Source organism: Pseudorca crassidens, chromosome 1 (assembly GCF_039906515.1).
Source record: "Pseudorca crassidens isolate mPseCra1 chromosome 1, mPseCra1.hap1, whole genome shotgun sequence".
Classification (NCBI taxonomy): Eukaryota; Metazoa; Chordata; class Mammalia; order Artiodactyla; family Delphinidae; genus Pseudorca; species Pseudorca crassidens.
Genome location: NC_090296.1, coordinates 108,904,454 through 108,931,228, shown reverse-complemented (window position 1 = coordinate 108,931,228; position 26,775 = coordinate 108,904,454). Strand labels below are relative to the sequence as shown.

At 39.9% G+C, this 26,775-nt stretch overlaps 1 protein-coding gene across 24 annotated transcripts in view; it reads left to right on the top strand.

Annotated features, from left to right (window-relative positions):
- Positions 1–26,338, top strand: part of ICE2 (interactor of little elongation complex ELL subunit 2) — a 90,247-nt gene extending 63,909 nt beyond the window's left edge. For 8 of the 24 annotated variants that reach the window (XM_067749042.1, XM_067748836.1, XM_067748996.1 and 5 more), the window contains 3 exons: positions 1,954–12,358; positions 13,090–13,216; positions 17,358–26,338. In XM_067749042.1, coding sequence (XP_067605143.1) covers positions 1,954–2,036 — 83 coding nt within the window. In that variant the 3' untranslated portion in view covers positions 2,037–12,358; positions 13,090–13,216; positions 17,358–26,338. The remainder of the gene's footprint in view (positions 1–1,953; positions 12,359–13,089; positions 13,217–17,357) is intronic. The other 16 variants (XM_067748935.1, XM_067748885.1, XM_067748981.1 and 13 more) reach the window with 16 other exon arrangements.
- Positions 26,339–26,775: the final 437 nt, after the last annotated feature.

The following is a 26,775-nucleotide window of genomic DNA, read 5'->3' as shown; positions in this document are numbered from 1 at the left end:
ATGGAAAGTTTTTGGTGATCTCTTACACGTCTCCCTACAATCTGGTCCTACGTATGTAGGAATTGCCCCCATCTTTCTCCCTTACTTCCTCCTAGCGAGGCCATGGGAATGAGACTTTCTAATCCTACCAAGCTAATAAGCACAGACAGGGATTCCAGCTTTAGCAGCAAAGGAAAAGACAAGAGCTTCAGGAAACCCTGGGACGTAAGATCTTATATGGAACAGAAATGATCTACTTATTTCATGATGTAAAAACTCATATGACAGATATCTCTGCCTCTAATACGATTCCTTAGTCCCTAGTCCACTTGAACTCAGATGTCACCTTTGTGTAGTAGTACCTTAAGCACTAATCCTGAGAGATACCCCAGTAAAGCCTGTGTCTGCCTCTTTTTGCATCAAGCAGAGCTTAATAGGAGGATCCCATTTGCTTCCTTTGCTACTCCAGACTTCTGATTCTAGTCTTTTTATAATGGCCTTGTGCCTATCCCTTTTCTCCTTCCACAACTTCTGCTATAAATATGGATCTCACACACACACACACACACACACACACACACACACTCATGCTCATACACACATACACATATAGGGTCAAAATGCTTGCAATGTGGTAGATATAATTAGTGTGGTCAGTATACTTTTATAGTAAATACCAGTTGAGTGGGGAGTGGTATACATAATCTAAAAATCACAGCAATTTTTTAATCTGTATGTTAAAAAAGTTCTTCAGATTCAGACAGACAGACTGGCAGACTCAAACCCTAACTCAAATTTGTCTTTTCTAACCATCTAATTGTAAACCAAAAAATGCCCCTAAAGAGACAAGATATTAGGTGAGGGTAGCTGGAGTTTGATTCATTCTTAGTGAGCCAGTAGCCTCTTGGGGCAATGCTAGTAATATTTCTGTTGTATAAGGAATATGAGAGAGTGTGATTGGAATTACAATCATTTCCAGGTCTGAAACACACTGGAGAAGATGTGAAGAAATAGAAGGGGGTGCAAGGTCACTAAAGAAAATAGAGGTAGATATGGACAAGTTCTGGGAAAATGGTTTCAGGCTGTACAGCTTTTGTCCTTCTCTGTAATGCCTGGCTTTCTCCATTACCCCATTTTAAAATTTTATACTCTTCCAGTGGCCAAGGGGATGACAGTATTTCCAGACCTCATCTTCAGTGGGACTGCAATTAGCAAGGGATTGCATCCTAAGAATACACTCTCTCTTCCCTAGACTGTGAGCTAGAAAGTGGGATTGAGTAGCACCTTGTGCTGAGGAAGAGTAGATATTAAGGTAGAACCAGCACCCCAACAAAGCTTCTTCCCCCTGCTTCCCTTCTTCCTCTTTTCCCATCCTCTGTAATTGCCTTCCAATTTTTCCTTTCCCTTTTTCTTTCTTTCTTTCTTGCTCTTCCAGCCTCTCAACTCAAATTGGGGTCTTTTTTCTTTTCCCTTCGTTTCCCTTTTATTCTTTTTATCCTCCTTTTTTGGACTCTTCTGTTTTTCTTACTCTGTCTCTCTTTCTCCATTTCATAATTTCTTCTCTCTCTTTACCACCTCTGACCTTCTTGTATTTCCTTTCCTTCCCTTCCTATTTTTCATTTCTCCTGCCCTTCAGTTTCATTATTGTAAGCACATTTCTCTAAAGGCCTGTCATTCCTGCATTTTCTCATTTAGCTTTCAAACTTTCCCAAATTTAGCACAAAGTGTGTTTTTCCTCTTCACTTCTCTCCGTTTACCCTGATGTATCTCCTTCCCTGATTGTTATTTGAAAGTTTCGTACTTTAAAACTCTGTCAGGTTAAAGCTTGCTTAGAAGCAGTTAAGTGGCTAGGGATTAAAAATATATAAAGGACCATTTGCAAGGAAATTAGTCCATTTGTAAATAATAGAGTTGACTGTGTTTAAGAACGTTGTAAACATGTTAAGCCATCCTGTTCTTTGCTTCATCTCTTAGGTTGGTGGAACAAGAATGCCTACCCGCAGCCGCAGGAATTCAGTTTCCATGGAAACCAAAAGTCTGCCTGCTCAGCAAGTTGAAAATGAAGGAGTGGCTCCAAGTAAAAGAAAAATAACTTAAGGACTGTACCATGGAAAATGAAGAAAAACCAGTTATCACAACAATCAATTTAGAAAAGTTTGAGGGGAAATATACCTGAAAGATCTGTAGGCAAGAGGAATGTTTTTCTTTTACTGTTCTTGAGAGTTTTTATAGTGCCTTGAAAATACACATTGACTATGTGAAGCAGTGATCCAACTAAAATGGAACGTTGTGCTCTTAACACCTGATGTTTGAGGAGACTCCAGATATGGTTTAACATTATCGTGGCAGGGAAATAAAGAGAGAAGAAAATATTTTTATAGTAGACCTTTTGCAAAAAATTTTAAGTAGGAAAATAATTTGCTTTTTTTTGAGAGCAATATTTATCATTATGTATTATGTTAATAATTTGAGTTGTATTGCTGGTCTGTTGAGGTTGGCTCAAAAGGTTAAATCTTGCCACTGTCAGAGGTAATTTTGAACTACATAAACCTTATTTCTGACCCATTTGACAGTTTTTATATACTACTTTAAAATGATGATTGATGCAGGTTAAAGAAGTTAATACCTTGAAAAACTTGGTGAAATTCCATTCCAGAAGCCAAAAAGGAAAATAAAAAATAAAAAACCCTCTGCCTCTGAAAATTCACAAGTAAGTTAACAGTTTTTTATTGGGCAGTCATCAGTTTAAAAAGAAAAAAACTCTTGTGGTGTAACAGGTTCGGTGATGAATGCCTCTATCTCTTGGCACAAATCCTGGCTAAGTGTTGAAATAGGCTACTAAAAGCAAAGAGATGAGTATAGTTTCCAGAAAAATCTCATTGCAACCAACAAGGCTAATGTGTGGTAAAATGGAAGGTATTTTTCTTCATCTACACTGATTCATTTAAATTTTTCAAGACCGTGGAGATGAATTTGGAAAAAGGCATGATCAATTGATGTTATTGTAATCAATAATAAGAAGGGATGGACTTAAGAAGGGATGGACTTATTTAACTTTTGTATTCCTCTTCTCTAATGTGCACTAAATATGTGCATCTTTTGTAAAATACAAGCTTTGTAATATAGGGCAATATTTGCTGTGTTTTTGGAATTTTTTATGCATTTTATATTAATATAAGAAACTAGTCCTAGAAACCTTCTCAACTGTTATAAATAGCAGTTAAGTATTTTATTTACTACCAAGTTTTGATTTTTTTGGTTGGTTATAAAATTTTTTTTAAATTAATGAGCAATTACTAGTAAAATTGTTTTATGCATTTTAAAATATAGTTTCCTCATCCTGCCATTCCCATTTTAAAATATTGAGCTTGGTTTTCAGTGGTCTTGATCTTTTTTTAACTTTGTCACATACCCATATTTCCCAGAAATATTCCAGCTGTGAGTTATTTGGCAGTGAACCAAGGGAGAGGCAGGGATTCCCGTGGAATTTGCTCTTTTAAAAAAACTAAACAATGTTTGCTTCAGACTTCTGAATACCAGAAAGAGTTGGCTTTCATTTTTTTAGTATACTTTTTACTTAGTAAAATGTGTGATCTTACAGGTGGTTATTTTGAAATTATCTTAGCCATCTATCTGAGTAACCGTGATAATATAAAGCTAGACTTTGTTTTCCACTTGTGCTTTATCAAGCCTCTTTTTTCTAATGTATATTTGATCTTGTCTTGTGTTCTTTTTCTTGATTTTTAGTACTGAGAATGTATAAGCAAGAAAGTGACATTGACAGTATGAGCAAAGATTTAAAAAAAAAAACAGACTCAATGTTGGCAAGGATGTGATGAGCCTGACCCACTTATATCTCTGAGGTGAAGGTATAAACATTTCACTCAGTAAATGTATGAGTGCATCTGTACTGTATGCCACACAACCTAAAGTAGGTCCTTATGTTTACCCTCTGATAAAATTCTTTTTTCATATATCACAATATTTGTTTATTTAACTTACTGTCTTTCTTCTTGAATAGAATACAAGCTATGCCAGGGTAGGGCATATTTGTTTTGTTCACTAGTGTGTAACAAACACCTAATACAGTGTCTGTTGTAGTTGCTCAGTAGATATAAGTTGAATATAGGAATAAATGAATGTCTAGGTATCGAGGATAGATTTTTTTTTTCCTCAGGAGCTAACATTCTAGTGGAAGACATGCTGATCTATGTGATAAGTGCCCTGATAAAGTACTATAAGAAAGTCATCTAATCTGGACCTGATAATTAAGGAAGGTTCTGAGATAAACCTTGAGCTGAGTCTTTTAAAAAAGAGTAAGAGTTATAAGGAAAGAATGAAAGATCTTCCACACAGAATGAAAGCAGCATATGCAAAGGCGAAAGATGGCCAGATTGTAGGCTGTGAACGTGGAGATGAGAGAAAAAGCTATAGGACACGACAGACGTGCCATGCTATGACATTTGAATTTTGTCCTGTGCAATGTGGGAACCAGTAGTGATTTTTTAATAAAAATAAATAACATGATCAGATATATTCTTCAAAAAGTTCTTATTGGCATTAATCTGGAGAATGGAGTGGAGCTGGGAAAGACTATAGGGAAGGAGAAAAGTTGCCAAGGTATCTTATCAAAATTGAAAAATGGTAAAGGCCCTGAACTAAAGCAATAAGAGTAGGGAAGGGGAACTTCCCTGGCAGTCCAGTGGTTAAGACTCGGTGCTTCCACTGCAGGGGGCGCACGTTCAATCCCTGGTCGGGGAACTAAGATCCCACATGCCGTGTGGTGCGGCAAAAACAAAAAAAAAAAGTAGGGATGGGCTCAAGTGATGGAAGAAAAAAAATGATAACTTGGTGATATAGTTGGTAGGGAGAGTCAAATACGACTTCCAGGTTCCTCATATGGATACTGGGTAAATAACTGTTACTTACTGAGAAAGTACGAGGAGGAGTGTGATTAGAGTGGGGAGAGAGCTCACTTAAAATGGTCGTTTCCATTCACCACTTGTATTCCTTGGATTCTGGGTCTGGGTGTGCCATTATTGCCTCATAACAAGTTACCCCAAAACTTACTAGTTAAAACTACAAATAATTATTATCTCAGAGTTTCTGTGGGTCAGGAGTCCAGGTGCAGCTTAGCTGGGTGCCTCTGGCTCAAGGCCTTGTAAAGTTGCAGTCAAACTGTTGGCTAGGGCTGCAGTTGTCCGAAGGCTTGCGTGGGCCTGGAGCATCTGCTTCCAAGGAAGCTGTCTCGTGGTAGCGGTGGAAGTTCTCAGTCTCTTGTTGGCTGTTAGCAGGAAACCTCATGCTCACCACATGTACCTCTCTATAGGTCTGCTTGAGTGTCCTCTTGACGTAGCAGCTGCTTACCCCAGAGAGAGCAATCCAAGACAGAGCAAGGAGGAAGCCACAGTGTCTTTTAAGGCCTAGGCCTGGAAGTCAAATACTGTCACTTATGCCATAGTCTCCTTGTTAGAAATAAGTCACTAAGTCCACACTCAGGCTTCACCTCGTGAAGGGAGGAGTATAAAAAGATTTAGTGAACATATTTTTAAACCTTCACAAATGTCATGAACATTTTAGGCATACAGAAGAAATAGGTTTAAGGTGGAGAGAAAAAGAGAGGACACTTTTAAAAAATTCCTTATTACCAACATGTTAAATCTGACATAGAGATAGTTGGTGTCAAAGATAGTTGCTCATTTGAGTTTTGAACTCAAGAGAGAGAAGCCTGATCTCTTTAGTACAGATTTGGGAATTGTTGGTGTATCTGTGGTGATTGAAATCAGAGAAAAGGATGACATCGCAGTAATGAGTGAAATGAAGAAAGGACCATGAATAGAGCCCCAGGAAGAACCATAGAACTTCAGTAAAAGGAGAAGTTTCGTTAAAGTGGCACAATGGAAGTCAGATTTATGAATGTTAAGGAATGAGAAAGTGAGGTGGAAACAATGAAAATCTTTATTGCAAAACTTGGAAATAGCTCTGTTTGGATCTTCTTTTGCAACTGCAAAGGAAGGTAACCTATTCCTTTCCATTTCTACTTGGATTTTGTGTTTGGACACCATGAATGTTTTAGAGATAATAGAAGGAGGCACAGGTTTAAGGTAGAGAGGGGAGAGAACACTTTTTAATATTTTATTACCAACATGCTAAATATGAAGTTCTTGATGGACATGCTGGTAGAGATATTAAGATGTTTTTCATGTTTTATAGGCATATGGTGGGTACTTTTTTTTTAACATCTTTATTGGAGTATAATTGCTTTACAATGGTGTGTTAGTTTCTGCTTTATAACAAAGTGAATCAGCTATACATATACATATATCCCCGTATCTCCTCCCTCGTGGTCTCCCTCCCACCCTCCCTATCCCACCCCTCTCGGTGGTCACAAAGCACTGAGCTGATCTCCCTGTGCTATGCGGCTGCTTCCCACTAGCTATCTATTTTACATTTGGTAGTATAGAATAAAGTCCATGCCACTCTCTCACTTTGTCCCAGCTTACCCTTCCCCCTCCCTGTGTCCTCAAGTCCATTATCTACATCTGCGTCTTTATTCCTGTCCTGCCCCTAGGTTCTTCAGAACCATTGTTTGTTTGTTTTTTTTAAGATTCCATATATATGTGTTAGCATACGGTATTTGGTATTTGTTTCTCTCTTTCTGACTTACTTCACTCTGCATGACAGACTCTAGGTCCATCCACCTCACTACAAATAACTCAATTTCGTTTCTTTTTATGGCTGAGTATGGTAGGTACTTTTTAATCAAACCTTAAGAGTATTTGATGTCAGGATTTATCGAGTTTCTCACTGAGATGTGGAAATAAAGGGTATGCATTTCATTGATCCTTCCACTCTTGCTGTCTTCCCGCGGCTAGTGTCCAGACTTTTTATCAAAGTACATAAGGGCAGACACACAAGCATCTATCTGGGGATTGGGTCCGATCTGCTGAGCAAAGCTTACTGAAAGAGTCGAGGCCCAGACATATATTTCTAGGATTGGTCTCCAGGTTGCTTCAACAAATAGGAAGATTCAGTTACTTTGGCGTATATGTTTGCTTTCAGTATATGAGCTACTGTTAGAAAGTGATCAAGCAAGGACCTACCATGGGTTAGTTTTTAATTGTTGTACATGCATGGTATAACCCGGTTAATTCTCTAAGGAACTGGGGTTGGGGGGAAGCCTGGATGTAAATTAATTGCTGTTTTGAAAGTGAAGAAACCTAAAGAATCTGTGGTTAGTGGCTTGAATTACTCCTTCCCTTTTGCATGTTAGTCTTAAAAGGCACACTCCAGTAAGGCAGTACCACACCATTGCCATGGGTCTCAGGTCTCTCCCAAGCCCTGCATTAATGCAACATCTGCTCCAGTCAGGCTTTACCAACACAAAAAGTAGCCATTCTTGTCCCTACCTGCATGCTTTTACACGTAAAGCTACATCTGCTTGCATTTATTCATGCCTCTCAAAACTTTGCCTGTCCTCTGTTGAATTGATAATGTGTGTTTGAGCATCTATTGTAATACATTATACCAGTCTCTTGAGATTTAAAGATAAATAAGATTGGTTTCTGCCTTAAGGGTATTACCTAATCTAGTTGGGGAGATAGGTATGCACAATTAGCTATAATACAGAGCAGAATATTCAAGTGACGTAATAGTGAAGGGAGTAAGAAAAAGGGATACATGGAAGTAAAGAGAAACTCATGGTAGAAATGACTTTTAAGCTGTGTTTGAAAGACAAGTAAAATATCAATGTGGATTAAAAGGAAGCAAAGCATTAGGGCATGAGGGAAATTCTTATGAAAAGAGCTAGTTTTAGGAAATAACGAATATGCTTATTTAATAAGCATGGAGGTAAAGGATGATAAATGGAAGATGAAGTTGAAGAGGTAAGTTAAAGCTTGATAGCGGAAGGTATTGACTGTTATTTCCAGATAGTTTGATTTGATTCTAAAAACAATGAAGAGGGCTTCCCTGGTGGTGCAGTGGTTAAGAATCCGCCTGCCAATGCAGGGGACACTAGTTCGAGCCCTGGTCCGGGAAGATCCTACATGCTGTGGAGCAACTAAGCCTGTGTGCCACAACTACTGAGCTTGCACTCTAGAGCCTGCGAGCCACAACTACTGAGCCCGTGTGCCACAACTACTGAAGCCCTCGCGCCTAGAGCCCGTGCTCTACAAGAGAAGCCACGGCAACGAGAAGCCCATGCACCACAACGAAGAGTAGACCCGGCTCACCGCAACTAGAGAAGTCCCGCACGTGGCAAAAAAGACCCAACCAGCCAAAAATAAATAAATTTATTAAATCAATCAATCAATCAATCAATAAAAGCAATGAAGATTTATTGAAGGCTTTTTGAGCAAGATGACATCAGTTTTAGGAATTACAATATAAAGGTTTATTTAGAAAGGAAAAAGTCTTCATACTATTTTACAGTATGAAAATATCGGAGAACATGGATGGGGTGAACAGACAACTAGTTATGTTTTCAACCAAATGTTGGCAGTACAATTAAGGTGATATCCTACAGAACCTATAGACTGAAAATGTGGGTCTGCAACTTAGAAAGAAACAGGAAGGTGGGGACCCACCTTTGGGCTGACATACCAAAAAATTGGGGCATTTCTGCAACCAAGATGGCTTTTTTTTTTAACTCTTTTTCTTCCACTTCCGCTTTATTTGGGTCAAGGGGCTAGGAGTTTGGTTACATACCAGATTAATTGAACAAATAAATACATTGAGAATAATGGGAAAGAGGAAGGCAAGAATAAACCCTGTAGTATTGGTTTGGAATTGGAAATGAAATCATGGTACTTAATATATAGAGAGATGGAGACATAGATGTGTGTGTGTACATATGCACACATATTTCCTAATTCTGCTGATAGGGTCTAGAAGCAATGGCACTCTAGTAGTAATGAGCACACCTAGCACCAGCACCCAGATCTTGGTTTCCAAGTCCCATTCTTCACTTAAAGAAACTGGGGCTCCTTGGAGAAATTACTAATTCCAAGAATGGGGAAGGGAAGCTGTAAGATGAACCTGGAAGTGTGAAAATGCTCAACGAATGATGAGTGCATGTCAAAAGAACACAGGAGCTAGTTTAAAGGAGTTCCCAGGTCGGTTGTAGTTTGAGCATGAAATAATGAGAGTAACAGATTGAAATCCTTTGAGTAAAATAGTAGTCCACAAGCTCATACAGATATGAGTGAATTTAAAAATGGGGCAAAAGAGAATATTATGTGGTAGAATGCCAATCAATTAATCTAGAGAGAATGATGGAATTAGAGAAGTCACAATTTGCAACCATTATAATAATAATAAAGCTAAAAATCATCAAAGGATAAATGCAGTGGGTGAAAATTTGATGGCAAATAGGAATACTTCATAGTCTTAAAGAACCTCACTGCCAGATAGTTATTATTATTAATAAGTATAACAGGCTTATTAGTTAATGCTGAAGAAACCTGGCAGAAACTATTTTAACCAAGTAACTAAAGTTGATATCACCAGTAATGAGACAAATTAACAATGTGTGTTTCTAGGTATGCATGAAGAAGAACACAGCATCCCTTTTGTGGTATGTTCCTGCCAAATATGCGTACGTTATAAGGAAATACCAGAGAAACACAAAGGCATAGTCTGTAAAGTAATTGGTCAGCAATCTTCAAAACTGACAGGATCATGAAAGAGAAACACTGGAGGACTGTTTTACTTAAAGACTAAGTTAATGGGACTCATAATCCTGGTTTGTATGTATAGTCCAGTAAAGGACATTATTGGAACAACCAGCAAAACTTGGAGTTTGTAGATTACATGGTAGTAATGTATCTATGTTAATTTCCTTTGCTGTGGTTATGTTAGAGCATGCCTTGTACTTAGGAAATAAACACTGAAGTAAAAATTGGTAATGGAACATCACGTCTACAACTTAGTCTCAAATTGGAGGACTTGGGCAGAGAAACGTTAACAGGGTGGCTTGGTGAAAGGTATATAGGAGCTATATGTACTATTTCTACAACTTCTTTATAAATTTGAGATTATTTCAGAATAGAAAGTTTGTGAAGGGACTACCCTGGTAGCGCAGTGGTTAAGAATCCGCCTGCCAATGCAGGGGACACGGGTTCAAGCCCTGGTCCGGGAAGATCCCACATGCCGCGGAGCAACTAAGCCTGGGCACTACAACTACTGAGCCTGTGCTCTAGAGCTCGTGGGCCACAACTACTGAAGCCTGCACGCCACAACTACTGAGCCCGTGTGCCCTAACTACTGAAGTCCATGCACCTACAGCCCGTGCTCTGCAACAAGAGAAGCCACCGCAATGAGAAGCCTGTGCACTGCAACAAAGAGTAGCCCCCGCTCACCGCAACTAGAGAAAGCCCACATGAAGCAACAAAGACCCAACACAGCCAGAAATAAATAGAAAATTAATTAATTAAAAACAAAGAAGTTTGTGAAAAATGTATTGTTCAGTGTCAGGTATTATAGGAAGGTCAAGGAGGATGAAGACTGAAGAGAAAAGTCTTTTAGTTTGAATAATCAATCAGGCAGAAAGACAGAAGAATCTAAATGAAGTGGTGGGGGAATCAGGCACTCCTGTTTTTAGGGTCCCGGGCATGAAATTTTCCTTACAGTTCAAAACCCTAAAAACAAAACTTTTCTGCTTTAAATTCCTACTGTACTTATTATAATACCACAAATTTTGAATCTCAGCTGTTACCTATATTATTCTCTTTCAAGTATTTTGCAAAAGTCCCTAAACAGACCGTAAGCTCCTCACAGGCAACAATTATGTTTTTATACAGCTGTGTGTCTAACCCAAGACCAAGCACAGGGCGAGGCAACCTCCAGATGCTGCATCAACACCTAAATTGTGCTGATACCTCGCCATATACCAGCATGCGGCTAAGTTGTCTCTAACTCAGTCTTAGATCCCTTACTCATAAGGGCAAGTCTATGGGCAGCTATGAGCCCTGCACAAGAAAAGAAATTTAAAAACTTGTATTTAGGGAAACCCTTGGTGGTCCAGTGGTTAGGACTGCACACTTTCACTGCTGAGGTCCCAGGTTCGATCCCTGGTCGGGGAACTAAGATCACACAAGCAAGCAAGCAAGCAATAAATACATAATAAAAATAAAAACTTGTGCTTATTAAAGGCCATGCCAGTCACCTATCTAGAAAGACTGAAGTTCCATGTTTTGGATACATTTTTACAATACTGTCTAGCTCACAATGTTACTATATGTCATTTAAGAGCAACAAGGTAAGTATAAATTCAGGTTAGATTTAACAATTTGGAAGACACTGTATTTAAAACCTCTTCAAAACATTCTATTTAGCACCCAAAACTTGTTTGGACATGAATATGTAATCTGTGATTCTTTCTGCGGCAGAAAAACAAAAAACAACAAACTTCCCTTGTCAAAGAGTGAGACCCATGTCCAGTCACCGGCATGCTGAAAAGAAGCCTGCTCCACAGCTCTGGGGTTGTGTGAATGCCAAGTAAACTCAGCTCCTCCCCAGTTTGCAAACTGCTCTTTCAACAAAATTCTGCCCAACTTAGACTGCAGAAACTAAACTGTAAGGAAGGTATTTTGATTTTAGCCTGTTAGATAGGACTGCAAATAAATAGGATGTTGTGTCCAGGAACAGTCTTACTGACTGCATCATCCTCCATGAGACAATATTTAAATTTACTCCTGAAAGTTTTCAACTGAAAGTGAGAAATGAGTCCGAAATAGGTAATAAAGTGATTACAATCTCTTTGTTTAATTGAATGAGAAAGTTAACATTTCTATAAAACTAAGAAATAGAATGTATTTTATGGAGTTTGTGTTTTATGTTCAGCTAGTCTTGGGTCCCAACAATATGCAAACAGCAGTTTTACTAATGTGAAAAATAAATAATTGAATACATTTTACAAGTATATTATCTGCCCTCTGCCCCACTAAAAGTGATGCAAATTATCGTTTCCCAAGTGCCGCAGTGGGCAGCTGGAAATAGTCTCTGTCCAATTATACAATGAGTTCTTTTGAGTTCAGGAAGAGGGTGAGGGAGACTGAAATCACAGTGCATCAGGCTTGAATGTCTTTGTATATGTGTGTATGTTGGGAAGCTAATAAAGTGGTAGGTCAGTCCCTAATTCAGTTTGGCTTTTTTTAATGCTACACTCTAGTGCCTGAAAACTTTTACTCTTAAGGAGCAAGGACTGTGTACCTTACTAAGTGCCTAAGGCCAAAGTGTCATTTTGCATATGAGGGAGTGCTGAGTTTGCTGTCAGCCAAGCCTTCTGCCTACCAGGAGCCCCTGCTAGAGTTAATTCACTTCCAGCAGTTGGGGAAATCTTCAGAATGTTAAAGACTGTCAGCTGCAACTTGGAGAGGTAAGAGAGGCTGAGTCTTAGAAGCAGCCAGTCCAGAGTTTGTTGGAAGAGGCAAGCGATGAGGGGGTAGCAGAGAGCACTGAGTTAGTCTCAACTCCACCATTTGCTAAGGCTGTATCTCTCCCCTCTTTGAGCCTGGGTCTTTTCGACTGTAAAATCCAGAATTTGATGCCTTCCAATAAATAATGGATATAAAAGTTCTTTTCAAACTGCAAGTCACTGTATAAATGTGAAGAATTGTCAGATCACATCAATTGGAGATGTCACTTGAGTTAAAACTTGAAAGGAGTTTGTCAGACTGGAAGGGAAATTTCAAGCTCAGGGACAAAGTATGATCTATGCTGCAGAGATAGAAACATGCACAGCATGTTGTAATGGCAGGATATCCAGGGTGCCTAAGGCCCGCCCAGGGTAACTACGGTGAAGAGACCAAAAGGAACCTAAGAAAGTGTACTTGGGAGAACTTAGAGTGCCTTCTCAGAAACAGAGGGTATTGTCTTGAGATGGGGAGTAATCAAAAGCTTTTTAATGAGGGTGGCGGTCGAGATGGGCAACATGATTAAACTTCTATAATGGAAAGTATGGCAGTAATATGTCAGATAGATTGGGAGGCAGAATGGACAGTAGGGAAGCCTGAGGGTGGGGGAATCAAGGGAGGCTATTTTTCAGTCTAAACCTGAGGTTATGGTGATCAACGTTAATCGGCAGTCTGTTCACTTTTGTTTCTGCAGTACCAAATATGCCTGCCAGATTTGTGAGAATGTGGCCGAGCCAATGAGATAGAAGGTGCAGATCTTAAATCTACTGGAGTTGGACACGTCAGAAATGGATAATAAGTACTACAGATCCTCACACAAGGTAAGTCAGATGCCTCTCCTTCCTCTAGGGCTCAAAGCTAAATGGGATAAGGGTTCCTTTACAAAAGTTGTTCTTTGGGGAATCAAATTCCAGTTGTATCACTTGGAAGTGGATTCTAAATCTGCAAAAAAAAAAAAAAAAAGGTAGTATCCTCTCAAGAAGGTCGCTTAATAAAGGATGGTTAACTCTTTAAATGTTACTTTTACCTAGCTGGACTCTCCTAACCTTTTAAAGCTTGGAGTCTGGAGTCTAGGAAAGAAAAAGAAAGTGAGGCAAGCAGCAGTGCCCAAATTGAAGCCCAAGTTGCCCTCCCTCAGGGACTTGAGAATCTGTGTAAATCACAGCATGACCTCCTCCCCAGAACGTTTCAATGTTTACGTGATATTTATGTTAATGTTTAAACGTTTAAAATGGATACTACAGCCTTGAGAGAGAAAATTGACCTTAACCCGTTAAAACTTAATAATAATATGGAGACCAACATTGCTAACCCATGTGGGTCTCAGGACATGCCCCCGCCCCCCATTCCTTTTCAGTTTGGTATCAAGTGTGTTCATGCTTCATGTATTTTTTTTTTTAACAATACAAGGTGGATGATTCTTTTTTTTATGTTCCTAACTTATAAATAGACCAACTTGTTAAAAGACTAGCAAAAGCAATATTAACAATTCTGAGAAATGATTTCTGTTTATGAAGGAAGAATAACTGCAGCTCCAGGAGAGTAGTCAACCTTTGTGAGAACTGGCTGGTAGAGGTCTCTGGGGCAGCTCTGTATCCACCAACTCTGTGCCTTTTCCTTTTCCTCTGGGGTTCTGTCTAGGTTTGTTCCAGCTCTCCAGAATGCCCACATGCATACCACTGGCTCTGGAAGGGGAAAGGGACTGATGGTATTAACTGAATTCATTTTGCTGGAGACTTACAGGAGGCTGATGTCATTCACTGGAAACTGCAGCAAACTTGGCTATTCCCTTGCCCATGGGAGTATTGGGTTTTTGAGAATCTTTTTTGTTATATAAGTACCTCATCCATAGATGTGTCATTATTGAAGATTCCACCTCAATCCAGTATATTTTTGGACATTTTTCACCAAAAACATTACTTTTAAATAGTATTACATAATTTTGAATATTTAGCATCTCAGGAACTCTGAAAACTTTATTGGGCTGATAGATATCCACTTCAGACCTCATATCAGAACAATCAAATTTCCTTAAAACTAGAAAAAAAGTACTACTGAGTCCATTGAACCATGTAATCAAACGAGGACCCGATCACGCCTTCATGTGTTTTTAATCCTAGTTGGAGGTATTCTCTCCTCCTGCTATTTTTTGCTCTCTTAGTCATGGACCTTGTCTCAGAGTGTCCTTTAGCTGTTCCTCAAAACTCCTCCCAAGTGACCAGGATTTGCCTTAGGCTCTGAGGGAAATACTTAAGTGGAGAATTTCCAAAAATATTTCCACAGTTTAGACAATGGTGCCATTAAATAAATATACACCTTCTCCAGTGACTAATCCTCTTTACCAGTTTTTATAATTGAATGAAATTTTTTTTCTTTTTTTTTAAATTAATTAATTTTATTTATTTATTTTTGGCTGCATTGGGTCTTCGTTGCTGTGCACGGGCTTTGTCTAGTTGCGGTGAATGGGGGCTACTCTGTTGCAGTGTGTGGGCTTCTCATTGCGGTGGCTTCTCTTGTTGTAGAGCATGGGCTCTAGGTGCGCGGGCTTCAGTAGTTGTGGCACGTGGGCTCAGTAGTTGTGGCTTGCGGGCTCTAGAGCACAGGCTCAGTAGTTGTGGCGCTCGGGCTTAGTTGCTGCACGGCATGTGGGATCTTCCTGGACCAGGGTTCGAACCCGTGTCGCCTGCATTGGCAGGCGGATTCTTAACCACTGCGCCACCAGGGAAGTCCCTGGAATGAAATTTTTAAAAACTAACAGCCACATCTCTCTACATTGACGCCTCCCATGGATATGGAATACTTTGGTATATGGTACATTTGCTGTTTTATGATTGCACAATGACTTCAAATAGCTATGAGTAACTGTGAATGCATTGACCAAGAGGGACTGTCTTACTTCCTTCCTCTAAGGGTTAACTGCTGCTGGGCTCCCCTAGCATTTTGATTTCATTTCTGATACATTTGTTAAATTACAATTACTCATTTACCTCCACCAGATCTTGAAGTTAGAGTTAATGTGTTTTCTCCTATTACACATCTGCTATGCAGTCTTACCCTAGTACCTGGTGTATAGTGGATGCTCAATGTTGGTTAAATTAAATGAATTTACCTTGATTTCTATAGTCAGATAGATACTGGTAGCTTTCTCAGGGACATGAGTGATCAAAATCAAGTAGGCTTCTATCTATACTAGATTAAGCATTTTACTAATTTCATAGAAAAATATGTGTAAAACAATAAACAAAACATTCATGTAATTGATAATTAAAGAGAAAAGATGGGGGCACCGGATATAGGGAAACCTCCTGGGAAAGATTAACAAGTTAGGAGTGTTGTGAGTCATATTTTTTTTTCATTGTTTTACAATCTTAACAGCTTTTCTTAGATTCCTTCCTTTTGAGCTGTGGCATAACCTGAATATTAGGGTTTTTTTTTTAACCCCACCCTGGTTGCTGTAGTTGATGAGTCATAGAAACCAGAGAAGGGAAAGACCAGTGAAATCATCTGGTTTATCTCCAAATTAGGGAGTGGAGCGTTGGGATTTGGGGAAGACTAACCTGTCATTTGAAAAGACAAAAGGAAAAAACTGCAACTAGAGCTGATTAGAGCAGCTCACCCATCTGTTTGCCTTTTGCTTCTAACACAGTCCTGAGATCCACCCTGTTAGAAAGCAGTCAGGAATTCTTATCAAGGGCCCAAGGAAAACCAGATGCCAAAGTGTTGAGGCGTTGAACCAAAATTCTACTGCCTGAATAATAAAGTCGGATTATGAATCTTTCAGTGATTGTTTTAATGGAGTCTTACAGAATTTGAAACTCTGTTTTTAGCAAGGTCTTATAAATTTAAGAGCTGGCAAAAGCCTCACAGAAGATCTGGGCTAAAATGCCTAGTTCCCAGATGCAGAGACTAAGGTGGAGATGATAAGAGATGATAGGTATGCCTAGGTCAGGAGTACAGACTGTCAATCCCTTTCTCTCTGTGTCACAGTCGCACAGTATCCTCCCTCACAATGCTCTCTTCCACGGTCATCGTCCTCCTCTTCTCCTCCTTCTTGTTCTCCTTTTTTGCATTGTTGGCTGAAGCAATGGCAGAGACAGTTCAGCATCCGTGTCTGCTCTTCATGTTAACCAAGACTGACCCCCAGGTATCACATGAGCTTGGGCCACAGAGGCAAGTGGATGCCATTTCAGCCTCACCTGCAGCCTGTCTACCACGCTTCTTGATCTCCTCCTACTTCTTCTGTGTCGTTCCAGCTGCAGAACCTTGGCCTTATCTCCTGTTCAGACTTTGCCCTTGTCCTTTGAAATTTTTAACAAATCATAGTGTCCTCACCTTCCCCCTTGATACCTAGCTTAGCTCTCCCCCAACTTTTGATGACCCATAGCATCCCTGCTCCAACTTTGGCCTCTTGGGTTGCAGAACCGGCTTCATACTGCTTGCTCTTTGCCAATGTCCCCTTACAAAATGGGGAGGACTCTTTGAGCCTTATCAATGCTGATAGCATCTGTATATCCCCAATGTAAATCCCCATATCTAGTTATCTGAGTATGTTATCACAGGTTCACATTATTAGAAATCTAAATTCCTTTGCAACATTAGAGATATTCAACAGTTGCCTGTTATTTTATTTTGATAATATTCTAACAGACTTATTTTACTTTAAAGTGATTTTTTCAGTCACAGCTATACATTTGAATAACTTAGGGACTAAAAACATGTTAGGGTCTCATGACCCAAAGACTCTGAATGAAAACAACAACTTTATATGGATATATTCAGTTATGCAAGGGGTATTCTTCCCAACTACAAAAATGGAATGCAGAGAAAGAAGTTGGCCAGTTGTATTTAATAAAAATAATCTATTGATCTCCTTGCAAAGAGATATAATTTTGTTATTCAACGTATTTCCATTTAGAAGTCCTGTTGGGTCTGTTTGTTTGTTTGTTTGTTTGTCTTTTGCAGTACTCGAGGGGCACAGGCTCCGGACGACGCGCAGGTTCAACGGCCATGGCTCATGGGCCCAGCCGCTCCGCGGCATGTGGGACCTTCCCGGACTGGGGCACGAACCCGTGTCCCCTGCATCGGCAGGCGGACTCCTAACCACTGTGCCACCAGGGAAGCCCTGTTGGGTCTGTTTTAATGAGTAGATAAGACCTGTTTACGTTTAGTAACATCCATGTGCCTATAGACATTAATGTGCCTAAATCAGTTACATTTGAATATTAAGGATTGAGTTTTAGAGCTAAAAGAGAATTTGAAGACTTTCTAGTCAAAGCCCCTCATTTTCCAGATAAGAAACAGAATCATAGATCCTGGGTAATTTGTCCAAGTAAACTCAATTAGGATAGGAGCTCAGACCAAAACCTCTGCTTCCTGGGGTTGATGATGACTAGCACAGGACTCAGCGATAGAGTACAGTCCAGCAAAGTCAGGTCTTTAAAGATGCAGAGCCTGTCATGGGCCCACACTGGGCGAGGTGCTGGAGTTGCAAAGACGAACAGGGAGCTCCCTGTCTAATGGTACAGCCTGGTACGTAAACAGCCATAGTGCCATGGGATAAAGAAGTACTGCAAATAAGACAAAGGTTACGTGAATAAAGAAGTCTATTCTACCCTTCCCATAAACCTCATGCCACGAGGTATCTTATTTATTATATTATCTTGCTTAGCAAACCTTTTTATTTTTTCTATATAGTATATGAACTGTGTAAGCTTTGGCCCTACCTAAGTTATATTATCATAAATTATGATTCGAGGAATCAAAATCAAATGAGGGACTTCCCTGGAGGTCCAGTGGTTAAGACTCTGCACTTCCACTGTGGGGGGCACAGGTTCGATCCTGGTCAGGGAACTAAGATCTGATGTGCCATGCGGCGTGGCCAGAAAAAAAAAAAGAAATGTTGGTTTAAAAAAAATCAAATGAAATTTTACTGTATTGAGTGTTTTCTGCAGAGGGTGCTGTGATATCCAACTTTTACTCTATAGTTTTTTAATTGTATTTTCTTGAATATATTTGAAAAAATACCATTAAGAAGATTGAAGTTTTCCCCAGAGCCTGCCACAAGCTGTTATAATCTTAGTGTGTAAGATGGAAGCCCTCTTTTCACTATTTCTTTTTTCATCTATGTTTAAAATTATAGAAGTAATATGTATTCATTGTTAACAAAAATCAAATAATATAAAGAAGTGTATAAAAGGTGAGCATTCTCCTTTACACATACACACCAATTTTCTTTCCCAAGAGCTAATCAATATCAGCTTGGTCTATATCCTTCCATATATTTGCATGTGTGTGTATATACACTTTTATACACCTACACACATATATAAATATGTAAATGTACATACATAGCTATTAACTTAAAACTAGAGTCAAATTAGTATTATTAGTCTAATTGACTTTTTTTAACTCAGGAGTTGTAAGGTCTTTAAAGTATAAAAATATTGAAACACTCAAAATGTATCTAGTAGACATTTAATAAAGATGAAAACATTTGAAGTATAGTTATCTTTATGTGTGTTTTCATACTCACTAAACATTTTATTTTATGAAAAATACTGTCCTATTTTAAGCAAACTCTTATGGCTAAGAGATATATTTTTTATTACAGAATTAGGATTTTTCCAGACACTTAGCACCTAAGTAATATTTGTATATATGTTGTGGAAAATGCTGCTTGAAGGAATGATAGAGGCTGAGAGAGTTTGAAATATTTATCCTCTGACTTGCCAAACCATAAAAATGCAACAAAATGTACTGAGGTAAGACCTAAGATGCTACTCTGATGGCTCAGGAAGCATCCCAATATCTCAGCAATTTAATATAAGAGTGATCATGATAAGGTGGATATGTGTAGCCAGATCTGTTTTCATAATGTTTTATATATCAGTATTGTAATAACTTAGCATGCCAACAGACACAGGTTTACACTCACATTCTGCTTTCTCTTCTGTTTTACTCTATATTTTTGAAAACTGTCCATACTGATCTAGCTTCAGTCGGTAATAGCCTCACTGATGGGCACTTAGGGCATATCAACCTTATAACGCTACAATAAAAATCCTATACACATATGTTGTGGTCATGTATGACACCCTTTTCAGGATAGCTTTCTTGAAGCAAAATCACTGAATCGAAGGGTATGAACATTTTAAATATTGATAGATACCGCTAAATTGCCTTCTCACCGATAACATATAAGCATTTCCATTTCAGCCATTTCCAACCACACTGGATACTATCAGCCTTTTAGTTTTTGCCAGGTAAGTTTAAGTATGAATAAGGACAAGGTAATGTTTTATGGAGAGAAATCCAGTAGTAAGAGGTACTGTGTAAGAGTGTGGGCACAACCAGTAACAACCAAATGCCTGTCCTCCAGGGGCTCCTGCCTAGTTGCAGAGACCAACAAATAAAAGAATAACGATGCAAGGTGATAACTGAGAGAGGAGAAGGACATTAAAAACGTCAAGAGAAACAGATTAGCACCAAATCTGCCTGCAGGGCTTGGGGAAGGTTTTCCTTCATGAGAAAATAATATTTGCTCTGATGATTGAAAGACGAGGAGAAACTCACTATTAAGGAAGGTGGGAAAGGGCATTCCAGGCAGGGAAGCAGCGTGGAGAAAGGCATATGGAGGCGTGAGTATGATTGGCAGTGGTGCAAGGTGGGAGTGAAGGGAAAGATGTGGGCAATTGGCTGTCAGGTCAGTCAGACCCTACCTACCAAGAAGGGTTTCCAGAGAGGGGTCATGTAATCAGAACTATTTCATAGAAAGATATTCTGGATGCCTTGTAGAGAATAAATTGAGACCAAAAGTATATGTTACAGCTGGGAAAGAGAGGTTGAAGTCACTGCAGACATTTCCCTGAAAATATCTGAAAACAAAACAAATTGTGGTTTGACCACACAGAGTACTCTGTGTGGTTTGGGTCATGATACCTTTATTCAACAAGTGTGTATTGAAACCGTACCATGAGTTCAGCAGAGCTAGATGCTGAAAGAACTCAAAAAGCCAATGAAATAGCCACTGTTTTTTCAACACCTACAATACACCAGGCACTTTTTATACTTTGTCTAATCTTTACATTTGTCCTGCAGTATCACAAATGAGAAAACTGCGGTTGTTAAAGAAGCAGAGGGACTTCCCTGGTGGCGCAGTGGTTAAGAATCCACCTGCCAGTGCAGGGGACACCAGTTCGAGCCCTGGTCCGGGAAGATCCCACATGCCGCAGAGCAACTAAGCCCGTGAGCCACAACTACTGAGCCTGCACTCTAGAGCCCATGCACCACGACTACTGAAGCCCGCATGTCACAACTACTGAAGCCCGCACGCCTAGAGCTTGTGTTCCGCAACAAGAGAAGCCACCACAATGAGAAGCCCGCACACTGCAACGAAGAGTAGCCCCCACTCACCGCAACTAGAGAAAGCCCGCACGCAGCAACAAAGACCCAACGCAGGCAAAAATAAATAAATAAATTTATTAAAAAAAAAAACAGAAACAGAACAAGATGCCAGAACTGGTTCACTCCAAGCCCCACTCTCGTTCATGGACTCAGTCTCTCTGATTCTCCTCTACCTTCTTCCCTCCCTCTCTTCCTTCCTTCCTTCCCTCCTTCCCTTCCTTCCTTTCTTCCTCTCTACCTCTCTCCCTTCCATCTTCCCTCGTCTTTTAATATTTATCTTCAGCTAAGTTATATAGGTGAATAGTTCTAAAAGTCACATATTTACACAAGAATTCTATATCAATTCTATATAAATCAGAGTTAAGCTTATTTGTTAGTAACAGAGACTGGATGTAAGTACTTTAAATAAGGTAGAAATTTATTTTTTCTTTCATGTACAAGAAATCTGGAGGAAAGCAGTCCAGGATTGAATTGATGGTTTCACATTCGTCAGGAAAACAGCCTCCTCCTGACTTTTTGCCCTGTGCTTTTGTCTTCATCCTCAAGTTTTTTGATCTCCATCCTTTGTGTGCCTAGTTTCCATCTTCCAGTTTTCCTCAAGGTCCACAGTAACCGAGGGAGCTCCAGACATCACATCAAGTATTAGGCAAAGGAAGTAGGAGAAAAAAGGGTGTTCAGAGCAAAAAAACCCAAACCAAACCAAGCCAAACCAATAAACTAAAACAGACGTTTCCTTCTCATGGCAACTGTTTCAGCTATATATTGCTGCATAAGTAACCAGCTCCAAATTTAGTTTCTGAAAACAATAATTTGTTTTGCTCACTAGTTTGCAGTTTGGACAGAGCTTGGTGGGAAAGGCTTGTCTCCACTCATATTTAGCTGGCATGGTCCACCTTCAAGAGAGCTCACACAGATGTCAGGTTGGCACTGGCTGTCAGGTATAGACTTTGGAACGTCTCCATAGGCTGCTTGGGCTTCCTCATGGCATGGTGGCTGGATTCCAAGGCAAATGTCTCAAGTAAACAAGGTAGAAATACAATCAGGATCTAGCCTCAGAAGTCACACAGCATTCTGTTGGTCAAATAAGTCACAGCAGGTCATGAGATTCAAGGGGACTGGGCATACCCTCCTCCTCTTGATGGTCAAGTGGCAAAATTCTAGAAGAGCATCTGGGATGGGAAATATTACTGTGGTCATCTTTGGAGAATATAATGTTGTGTCTCAGTCCATTTGGGCTGCTATAACAAACTGCCATAGATTGCGTGGCTTATGTGCAACAGAAATTTATTTCACACGGTTCTGGAGATAGGTAAGTCCAAGATCAAGGTCTGGTGAGGACCCACGAGGCTTGTGGGATCTTAGTTCCCCAACCAGGGGTTGAACCTGGGCCCTTGACCCCCAGGGAATTCCCTGGGCCTCTTTTTTTTAACATCTTTATTGAAGTATAATTGCTTTACAGTGTTGTGTTAGTTTCTGCTGTATAACAGAGTGAATCAGCTATATGCGTATGTGTTTCCCCATATCCCCTCCCTCTTGGGTCTCCCTCCCACCCTCCTTATCCCGCCCCTCTAGGTGGTCGCAAAGCACCAAGCTGATCTCCCTGTGCTGTGCAGCTGCTTCCCACTAGCTGTCTATTTTACATTTGGTAGTGTATATATGTCCATGCCACTCTCTCATTTTGTCCCAGTTTACCCTTCCCCCTCCCCGTGTCCTGAAGTCCATTCTCTACTCCTGGCCTCTTTTATAAAAGTACTAATCCCATGTGAGCGTTCTGCTCTCATGGCCTAATCAGTTCCCCAAAGCCCCATCTCTAAATACCCTCACATGGAGGGTTAGGTTTCAAGATACGAATGTGGGGAGGATATAAACATTCAGTTTATAGCATGCTGCAATATTTTTTTGTTTTCCTGGAGCTTTTCATTTGATATCAATAGTTTTTCTTATCACGCTCACAAATTCGTTCCTAAGCCACCCAGTGAAGCTGTTAATGTCTTCTCAGTATGTTCAAACACCTGGGGTAATTTCTTCCTCCTACTCTTTCTGAGGCATTTGTGCTAGAGCCTTTGGTCCTCTTCTCCAAGCTAGACTGGTTGCTCTTTTTTTTTTTTTCTTTTTTTGGCCGTGCTGCACGGCTTGTGGGATCTTAGTTCCCCAACTAGGGATCAAACCCGGGCCTTCGGCAGTGAAAGCACGGAGTCCTAACCACTGGACCGCCAGGGAATTCCTTAGACTGGTTGCTCTGTATGCCTGCTGCACAGCTATTGTTCCAAGTTCTCCCCCATCATTCTGGGAATTCTGTTCACTTATTTGTGCATTGAATCCCTGGTTTTCTGGATCCAATGCTCCAGTTTTTGCTCTATTCTCTTGTTTTGGTGAAGTACATCATTCAGAAGTCTCCTGAGACGGGGTGTATAGTGGGATGAATGGTGGCCCCCCAAAGCTTATGTCTCCATCCTAAGCCTCAGAATCTGTGACTATTTCCTAATTTGGAAAAAGGGTCTTTGCAGATGTAATTAAGTTACAAATCTCAAGATGAGATTATCCTCGATTATCTAGGTTGTTCCTAAATCCAATGAGAAGTGTTCTTCTGAAAGAAGAGGAGGAGATGCAGAAACAGAGAAGAGGGCCTTGTGAAGATGGAGGAAGAGATTGGAGTGATACAGTCGCAGAGAATGACTGGGGCTGCCAGAAGCTGGAAGAGACAAGGAAGCATTCAGCTTTAGAGCCTCCAGAGGGAGTATAGCCCTGCTGATACCTCACTTTCACACTTCTGGCTTCCAGAACTGCAAGAGAATACATTTGTGTTTTTTAAGCCACCAGGTTTGTGGTAACTTGTTACGGCAGCCTTGGGAAACTTAACACAGGGCACATAGGCATAAACAACATTTTTGAAAACTGTTAATTATGCATGCATTCTTGATTTATTGTTTGGCTTGGTATGAAATTCTAGTTGCAAAATAATGATTTTTTATATTTATCTTTCCTGATACATTTATAAGTTAGCATTCTTCTCTAATTAAGAGCTTTTTCTGTCCCCTCTGTGTATTTTCTGTTTTACTATCAGACTGTTCAATGTGTATCATCAGTTCCTATCATTATTCAATATGATGCTCACATTGCCCCCAATTTTAACCAGTGAGAACCCCTTCAAGTTGGCTTTTGTGTCTTTTTGATATGTCCCCATAAGTCATTTAGCTCAAAGCCCATCATGTATTTTCTCTCTGTCCCACCTCTGGAACCAGCCATTTCTCTAAGAACTGGACCATTTACTGGGGAATAGTATTTGGAAACTAAGATCTGAGTCTTATCATGACATTCTCCTTTCTTACCTTTCATATATGACTTATTTTTTTAATCTCTCTGGAATCTTTTAGGAATTTCTCCCTGGCCCCATCCAGTGTTCTGAAATTTCATGTTAATGTGCCTTGGGTTTGTTTTTCCATTTCTTGTAGCTTTTTCAATCTAAAGACTCAGCCTTCAGTTCTAGAAAATGGTCTTCAGTTATTTCTTCGTGATTTTCTCCCCTCCATTTTGTCTATTTTTCTTTCTAGAACTCCTATTATTTGGATGTTGGGTTTTCCAGATAAATCTTTTTCCTCTTCTGGCCATGTCTTCAAATATAATACATTATCATATACTGATTGCATATAACAAGGCTCAAGGTAATAACAGCTTTATGGTTGGTGAGACTCTAAGCCATATAATGTAGGGGACTTGGAGACAGCCTGTGTCTCCCTGAAGCAATGGTGGTATGTGAGAGAGATGGTGTAATGGAAAAAACAGTGGATTGAAAGGCAGACAAATGTATTCTACCCTCAGTTCTGCCACTTACTAGTTTAAGGATTGTGATAGATTGTCTACAGATGTGGTTGCCAACAACTCCTTCCACTCATGTAAACATAATGTCTCTCCCTTTATGAAGAGGTGGAATCTATTTCCCCTTCCCTTGAATCTGGGTTATATGACTTCCCTTAATCAATGGGATGCAGCGGAAGTGGCACTGTTCCACTTCTGGGCCCGTCAGCTTCCACTTTCACTCTTGAAGATCAGTAACTACCCTGCTGGAGGGAGGCCCTTGTGGATCTTCCAGCCTCATTTGAGTCTCCCTAGACAACGCTAAATAGATAGACCAGATATGCGCTGACTCCATGAACTCTGCCCTGTGTGGAATCATGAACAAATACGTCAGTGGTGGTTTTAAGTTTCTAAGATTTGGAGGTTGTTTATTTCCTAGTAATAGGTCACTGAAACAGAAGTTAGTATGTGGATGTGGAGTGTTGCTATAACAAAAACCTAAAATATATGACATTGACTTTACTTGCAGACAGTAACCAGAGAGAAGACTGTTAGTGGAGGTTGGAAAAGTGGTAAGGAAATTGCTACAGAAGGCTGGAGAAAAGGCAACCCAGGTTATGTATTGGCAGAATGTTTAACATTACTGTTGCCTGTGGTAACATGAGTGATAAGAAAATGTGCCTAATGAACTTGTGGATCTAGTCAAGGAGATTTCCAGGCAGAATGCTGAAGATGCCAGTGGTCTTTTTTAGCCACTTATGATAAAGTACAAGAAAAAAAATGCACTAAATAAAGATCTGTTTGGTTTTCAAGCAGAATTCTAGCCAATGAAAGGTTTGCAAAGTAAGAAACGGCCTCAGAATAAAGATCAAATCACATGTGGCTGCAAAACTTTTTTTTATTTTTAAAATTCCAGAAACATTTAATGTGGTACTTTGAAGACCATCTCAGGGCTTCTAAGAATCTTAAGTGCATTGTTCCCGCCTGACAAGCTCAAAGTAAAGAGAGAGATCTATTATTAGAAAGAATAATCAATGTGAATTTTGGAGCATGGAGTTAAGCCTCATTAAGATTTACAGAAATTCCACAATGTTTTTGAGAAAATTGCATTGGATATGAATTTTGGAGCATGGAATGAATCTCAGTAAGATTTATAGAAAATCCACAGAGTTTTAAAGATAATTGTGTTAATGAAAGGACTGCCAGGTTGGACACAGAAACAGTTGAAAAGAAGTCTCTGGGCCTTCAAGTTTCTACTAGCATGAAGCAGGTTGAGAGAGCTACTCAACTACAAATATGGACCATTCTTAGGGGAAAGGAAAGACATCTCAGAGAGTGGAATCAAGAGGCCAGAAGGCAAAGCCAAAAACCGATCAGATGATGGATTAAAGCAAAGATTGGCAAACTACAGCCCATAAAGTCAACCCAGCCTATTTTTGGATAGCCCACAAGCTAAGAGGCCTGGCAGCTTCAGCTTTTGCTTCTTGAGAGCCAGCTTCCGTTATTATCCTGGTGTAGAGAGGAGGACCTGGCAGATGAGAGTCCAAGGGACGGAGAGAACCAGCTTGCTCTCAGCCATCCTAGCAACCCTAGCTGAGGCACCAAATGAGTGAAGTTCCTTTCCATCCTACAACCCTAGCTGAGCTGCCCCATCCAACACCATGGAGAAGAGACAAGCTGTTGCCCCTGAGTCCTGTCCATATTGCAAAATCATGAGCAAATAAATGGTTTTATTTATGTTTGAACCACTAAGTTTGGGTGGTAATTTGTTAAACTGCAGTAAGTAACTTGAGTGCATTTTTAAATCTCTGGACTGGGCAGGAGACTTTATTTGGGCTCCAGCTTCTTCATCTATAAAAATCAAGAATTGGAAATGTTAGTCTCTTAAGGACCCTCTCTGCTCTAACATTCTGTTATTGGGTGAATAATTCTATTATTCTGTACCTTTTAGTGAGTGCCTATCACTGCTAGCTAGGCACAATTAGCAGTGTTGAGGTGCAGCAGAGAAAGTGTGAACAAAATAAAGTCAAGGCTTTAGAGAACAGAACGCACAGCAGTAGACACAATCTGAGATCTGTTGTTGTAAACATTCTTCCAGCCATGGAGGAGAAAGAAAGAAAGAAAAAACGATCTTTGCACTCAGAGATTCAAAAGCTCATTTAAACTGGCAGAATTGGCCCCC